The 7,500-nt window shown below is 41.2% G+C and overlaps 1 protein-coding gene across 2 annotated transcripts in view; it reads right to left on the reverse strand.

Annotated features, from left to right (window-relative positions):
* The window catches only part of LOC123500169 (gamma-aminobutyric acid receptor subunit beta-like), a 61,536-nt gene that overhangs the window by 32,462 nt on the left and 21,574 nt on the right, over window positions 1–7,500 (reverse strand). For both annotated transcript variants that reach the window (XM_045248877.1, XM_045248875.1), the window contains exon 3: window positions 3,153–3,220. In XM_045248877.1, the coding sequence (XP_045104812.1) occupies window positions 3,153–3,220 (68 nt within the window). The remainder of the gene's footprint in view (window positions 1–3,152; window positions 3,221–7,500) is intronic.

The raw sequence follows: 7,500 nt of genomic DNA on the forward strand, positions 1-7,500 counted from the left end.
GTTAAAAGGTTTCCCGCGGGTATTCATGTGGCTTTCCATCAAAACCTGCCACTCGTGTGTAACTCTAGCGGTTGATCATTCCGTTCCTTCTCTGCTACTCCTGTAGACCGTAGAGTCTACATTCGTACTGTACATCTGCCCTAATGATTGTTTAGTTCAGTTTTTGTTTTTTGTCTATTTTCTATGTACGAGGGGAAAACTGACCAACGGACATACAAAGAATAAAAATAAAGGCCCACTTAGTTCCCAGTTCCCATGCATGTCAGTCTGTCTGTCTGGAAGACGAGTGGATGGCTGTTTGAGTATCTTCCTATCTAATTTTCTTTCTATTCCTGTCTCTGTCTTTGTTTGTTTCTCGCTCTCTCTCAAAATTAGATGAAACGATTTGTAATAGCAGTAAAGAAGGATGAAAAGAAAGAAACACGCAAAAAGGAAAACTATACAAATAAAATAAGTCATTGAATAAAATATACATGGCAAGAAGAAAATGAAACGAGAGATTAAAGAGCAATAAACAGGATAATCAAATTAATAAACATCAATAAAACAAATAAACAAAAAAAAAAAAAAAAAAAAAGATAACAGACATATCGGTAAGTCACCAACACGAGCACCAGTAGCTCTGACCAACACCACACCTCTTCACACAGCCGAGTAAACCACCACCACTACTTGGTGTCCTTATCATATCTTATTAAACATCAACACTTTCGGCCACATCACCGAAAAATATAGCAGGCACACACACACACACACACACACACACATAGTGAAGGATATAGGAATGTGACTCCCCCCACCCCTCTCTCTCTCTCTCTCTCTCTCTCTCTCTCTCTCTCTCTCTCTTATCAGTAGGAGCGGCGTGTGTGGACGCATACACGCACGCGCCTGAGCGTGGAAACGTTATCGAAGTTTTCATTAACGGATAAGTTTTCCTCTTCCTCTGCCTCTCCCTCCTTCTCTCGGTGTCTGCTGGTAGGAGAGGAGGAGGAGCAGAAAAAAAAAAAAAAAATGGGCTAGTAAGGGAGACATCACATAGGGAGAGTGGAGGAGAGGATAGTGAAGGGTGGAGGCAGCGGAGGAAGAAAAGGAAGGAATGCCATGAGGAATATGGAAGCGCAGAGCGCGGCATCAAACAGGGGAGTTAAGGGTGAGATGTGAGGAGCGGTTGTTGCTTCCACTGCTACGCCTCTAAACTAGCTGAGATTACAATTGTGGCCCTTAATGCAGAGTACCTACGTGAGTTACTGATCTTGCTAAGCGGAAGGTTTTGTACAAGCTAAGACAAAGATGAGTAACACACAAATTAATACATATTGGTATTTTAAGCGATGGGTTCTGGTTTGCGGCAACATAAAAGCTGAGAAAACTGGTCCATTTAAGAAGCCATTCCCCAAACAGTAGACAAAAGGATGATCCAAAACATAAGGAGAATTATTTAGAAACCTCCCTCTTGAAATAATTCAAATCACAGGTAAGGGGAATTACAGAAGCAGGCAGGAAGTTACAATGAAATGCTGATGCGGGTGTTGGAAGATGATGTCAATGTGTGACTGGACCAGACAGACAGACCTACTGGCTGGACCGTGGTGGGGAGTGTGGAGGTGTGAATCAGCTTGTACAAATAATACACAGAATGGCCAAGTTCCCTGGACGAAGGATAGAAAAGCCACTGGATTGGTAGAGACGTATTCAAACAAAGGGTGAAATAAAAGGTGGCTAATGAATAAAAGTCTGTATCAGTGACCAGTGCTGCGTGTAAACCTGGTAAAAAAATGTAAGGAAAAAAGAGAACGGTCCCGTAACCTCATTTCATCAAGACAATATTTAATTGGAGATGAAAGAAACTATTGTTACGAACTAAACTTCAACCACAAAAGGGAGGCTGCCGCGGGACAGGGCTGGGAAGGAAAGCTACCGTACAATAGTTCATTAACTCGGAAACTATGTTGTTGTAGCCAAACTGTCTTTCAGAGGACTGGCCAATGGATGCATGGCAGGTCTTGAAATGGATATTGACTTGTGTGGTGCGAAAACTGTATTGATAAATTTAATAATAATAGAATACGCGGATAAGAAAATAATTTTAAGTTTGCTCAAGAAAGAGGGTAACACGTGACAGGTGGAGTGTTCTGTATATGGGTAGGGATGATGGATGGATATATGAGTACGTAGGTATGCTTTATACAGGGACGGTCACATGTAGGCCTGCCGGGTTTTTGCAGCTTCCCTTATCTTCCTATGTTCTGGTGGCAGTTTTAGTTCCTGTTGTCGATTTACGTTCACTGTATGGCAGATGAATATTAAAGAATAGAGAGGACATCGAATTCAAACAAATAAAAAAAATACCAAAAGTTTTACAAAATTACAGAAAGTCTTGGATTAGGTGTTGAGTAGCTTTCAGAAAATGGGCTTTGGCGCTACGAAATGTCATGTCCTGAAATAGACTATAGGAAGTGAAGGGGAGAATTAATAAATAGCAGAGTGGGAAGCTACCGGGATCATTGGAAAGACTTAAGCCAGTGCAATGCAGGGAACATTTCTTTTTTTTTTTTTTTTTTTTTATTAAGGGGAGGTGGCGAAGGTGATCATGTAATTAAGAGAGACAGCAGCTGTGGAGAAATGAAGGATGAAAGACATGATAAGAGACGAAATAACAAAAATGCTGAAGCTATGGACAAGTGAAAAGATAAAGTGCAATTATTAGAATGTGAGTGAAAATGGAACGGTTACAGACTAAAATTGCAGTAAATGTAAATAAAACGTTTCTTGAAGATAGTCTAGAAAAGTTGAAATAATTTACTGTGTGAGGAAAGAGAAAGATAAAATAAAAATAAAAAATACGGTTCAGATGAAAAAAAAAACCCGGATAACATATGAACGAAGAACAAATAAGTATTGAATTGACAAAACGGAAGAGCAAAAAGGCATGAAGGAAACAAAAGAAACTGTGATGCGGCAACACTTCTCGCAATGATTGGAAAACGCAACGTTGATATGCGACCTTAGAACAACTCCGGGTATTGAACTAAAAAAAAAAAAAAAAGAAAAAAAAATAATGGGAGAGGATAACACATACTTGACTCAAATCCTGACCACTAAAACTACACACACACACACACACACACACACACACACACGAGACCACCTACCATGTTCACTTCTGAGATGGAGTCGAAGGAGGCGATGGTGATGTCCATGCCGATGTAGCAAGGCTCACCTGTGTAGAGGAAAGAAGGTCATTAGCACACCTGGGCCGAGAGGAAGGTAGACACACACTGGAAAATTGCCCTTCTATTAACATTGTAGTCATTTTTTTTCTTTTATGTAGGAGGGACAGCTGGCCAAGGGCAACAAAATATGGAAAAAAAAAAGGGTCACTATGTTGTCAGTTCCCTAAAAGACATAGGAGTTAGCCAAAATTCAGGGACAAATGTCTCGACACTTCTCTATTAAAAGAAGTCAAGTCAAAGGAAGATGGAAATACAGAAGCAGGAAGGGAGTTCCAGAGTTTACCAGTGAAAGATATGAATGATTGAGAGTACTGGTTAACTCTTGTATTAGACAGTTGGACAGAATAGGGGTGAGAGGAAGATGAAAGTCTTGTGCAGCGAGGCCGCAGGAGGGGAGGCATGCAGTTAGCATGAAAATAGCGATAAAAGACATAAAGAGATGCAAAATTTCGGCGGTGAGAAAGAGGCTGAAGACAGTCAGTCAGAGGAGGGGAGTTGATGAGACGAAAAGCTTTTGATTTTAACCTATCTAATAAAGCTGTATGAGTGGAACTTCCAAAAAGCATGTGAAGAGTACTCCATACAAGGACAGATAAGGTCCTTGTACTGAGTTAGCAGTTGGAGGGGCAAGGAAAACTGGCGGAGACGCCGCAGAACGCTTAACTTCATAGAAGCTGTTTTAGCAAGAATTGAGATGTGAAGTTTTCAGTTAAGATTATGAGTAAAGGACAGACCGAGGATATTCAAGGTAGCAGAGGAAGACAGTTGAATCAGTTGAATCTCATTGAAGAAGAGGTGATAGTTGTCTGGAAGATTGTGTCGAGTTGATAGATGGAGGAATTGAGTTTTGCTCATTGAACACAACTAAGTTTTCTCTGCTCCAATCAGAAATCTTAGAAAGAACAGAACTCAGGCGTTCTGTGGCGTCCCTGCGTGATCCAATGCAGTAAAAAGGGACTCTAACCAAGAACAACAGAAATGGCTTAAAAGGAGGTTTAAATCCCCAAAGAGTGCAGTCAAAAGGGTAATCCAATACATAACGAGGTGAAACTTGAACTAGTATTAGCTTTACAGTCTAAAATTCCTCAGCAGACCAAAGACTTCCTCTACTTTCCTATTTACTTCCCCTTGCTCAACAGCCACTTCCAAACATTGCACTGCCTAGACACTGAAGCAATCTTTTTTTTGTGAACGCTTGCTTACATTATGTACGTAGCGTTTTCAGTGGTGTGACTTGTATATTGCAGCAAAAATTGAAAATAAATGCTATCTGCACTACCAGTTAATTTCGTCTTATAGCTTGCTTGTTAACAGGCAATCAAATGATAATTAGGCACGTGTATTTTACATCAATCACAAATAGATACACTCTGCTTGGAATCATAATGTCTCAATTTAGGATTTCGAATAGCTTTTCAATGCAAACACGATAGATTCTTTCATTGCTGGACAATATATTTTCATTCACCGACAATATTCATATTTAAAATCATATTCATTAACTATTGTGTAATTTTTTTTTATCTAAGAAGTCAAAATGAACCTCCTATCCTATCTCCAATCCCTGTATGTAAGCAAACAATTGTCCTCTGCAGTACTTTCAATGTAAACAAAGGAAACATTTTAAAGACTCACTCAATTTCTCTCTGGTCTGTATTACTGCTAATCTCTCTCTCTCTCTCTCTCTCTCTCTCTCTCTCTCTCTCTCTCTGTAAATACACTTTCCCACATACTTCCTGGATATCAGTTCACACACACACACACACACACACACACACACACACACACACACACACACACACACACACACACACACACACACAGTGGTTAGAGCGCTGGCTTCACAAGCCAGAGGACCGGGGTTCGATTCCCCGGCCGGGTGGAGATATTTGGGTGTGTCTCCTTTCACGTGTAGCCTCTGTTCACCTAGCAGTGAGTAGGTACGGGATGTAAATTGAGAAGTTGTGACCTTGTTGTCCCGGTGTGTGGTGTGTGCCTGGTGTCAGGCCTATCCGAAGATCGGAAATAATGAGCTCTGAGCTCGTTCCGTAGGGTAACGTCTGGCTGTCTCGTCAGAGACTGCAGCAGATCAAACAGTGAAACACACACACACACATTAACATTGAGTTTTACAACCAAACTAACATTACTATTAAATTTCTTTGTCATTAGCGTTCGTGTCCTCCCATCTCTTTGCATCTGTTTGTAGTATGGCTGAGACGGATGTGACGTGGATGTGATGTGTGTGATGTGGCTAAGAGTGGGTGTAGTGTGACTGAGAGATGTGGTTGTTGGTGAAGCTCAGGGATGTATGTGTAGTGTGGCTGAAATGTGGTATGGCTGGCTGGAAGAGATGGGTGAAGGGTGGTCGCGGTGTGGGTGTAGTGTGGCTGGGAAGTGGCTGGGCGTGACTGGTATGGTAACCTGGCCTCATAGATCAATACGCAGCCCTGCAGCTTGGAGGCGCAATCTTATTAAAGCGATGAAGGTTGTCATTAGAGCAGCCAACACCGCACAGTACATCTGAGAGGTGATGAGCGGCCTGAGTAGCAGTGATGTGATATGCTAAGGTAATGATGCTCCTGGCACGTGCCTAGCAGAAGAGAAGAAAGGCAAGCATCCTCCCGCGACGCGTGTTTACATGGTACTGAGAGCGAGGTGGACTCCGTAGCCTTGAAATGTGCTAGGTTCATTCGATCACTGTACTTTTAGGAGTGTATCTTGTTCTTTTATGGCTTGTGTGTCCACATCATCACATTTCAACATTGATTAGTAGGGAAGGATACAGGTAAACAGATTTCTCTCCTTGAGACTTTTTAGAACGTGTCAAATAGTTTCTTAAGGTTTTTTCAAAACTACATTTTTAATTTTTTATAGTTTTGTGTGTGCAGTATCACATCCCGGTGTTGACTAGAGGAAATAGAAAAAAAAAGTAACAGATGAACTGCGTGGTCGTGTACAAATATTTCTCTCTTTGAAGTCTTGAAGAATGTTGTTTTGAAACTCTTTCAATGTATTTTTCTTTCTTAAAAAGGCATGTGTCTATGTCACCGCACTGCAACGTGAGGGAAAAATAAATAAGAACAGCTGGGTATATCCAGGACAATGTGCCTTTATTCTTAAAGCATCGAAGATAGATAGATAAATAGATAGATAGATAGATAGATAGATAGATAGATAGATAGATAGATAGATAGATATAGAGATAGATAGATAGATAGATAGATAGATAGAGAGAGAGAGAGAGAGAGAGAGAGAGAGAGAGAGAGAGAGAGAGAGAGAGAGAGAGAGAGAGAGAGAGAGAGAGAGAGAGAGAGAGAGAGACCTCTGAATTATTATCTATTCTTTTCTTGATTTTATACCTTTACGATACCACATTCAAAAAGAACTAGATGCAAAACAGCAACAGATGAGCCGCGTATTCGTGTAAACAGATCTCTCTTCTCACTAGTTCACCAACCAATATGTCTGACCTTCCAGCGTGGACCTGCGCTCTCCTGACCCACTCAAGGCCACCTCCCTTCCACACCCCCAACTTGTGCTACCTTGTGCATTTCGTGACCACCTGCCAGACTCTGCCACACGGCAAGGTCCTCTACTGACAGCCGAGCGTACGACATAAAAAAAGAAAACAAAGAAATAAGTTCTGCCCTTAAGTCTCATCTAGAGAGATGAATTATTCCTGTTCCTTCTGCCTCCCTGTCAGTCTGGATGTCTGGCTGCCCGGCTAGTTGCTCACGCTCTGTTTCTGCCTGGCTGGTTGGCTAGTTCTCTCTCTCTCTCTCTCTCTCTCTCTCTCTCTCTCTCTCTCTCTCTCTCTCTCTCTCTGAACAAAAGGATCGCCAAAGGAAAATATCTCAACAAATATTTCATTTTAGCTTTCATATTTCATCACGAAGAGGCCACCGAGTCTCCCCAGGACTTGTTACCACCCTGACTGTTCTCGAGTGTCTCGAGGTCGCCGTCAAAGAGAAGAAAAAAGGAAAAGGGAACTCACCACAAAGATGGAAATGAATAACGTTCTGGGAAAAAGGTGAGTGGAAAGGGGACTAAATTGATATCACTCCTTTGAATGGAACCTGAAATAGGAGACTGGAAGCTGGAGGACGTCACCAGAACCAACGGAAAAAAGAAAATATAAGATGCAGCGTTCAAACTACCAATAATCCTTCACTGAAACCCATGAAAATATCCATAGTTAACGAATCATTTCCCTTTTTTTTCATTTTTTTTACAAAACAAGATACTTAATCAAAATAAAAAGAGA

The sequence above is a fragment of the Portunus trituberculatus genome, chromosome 50, assembly GCF_017591435.1.
Source record: "Portunus trituberculatus isolate SZX2019 chromosome 50, ASM1759143v1, whole genome shotgun sequence".
Lineage (NCBI taxonomy): Eukaryota > Metazoa > Arthropoda > Malacostraca > Decapoda > Portunidae > Portunus > Portunus trituberculatus.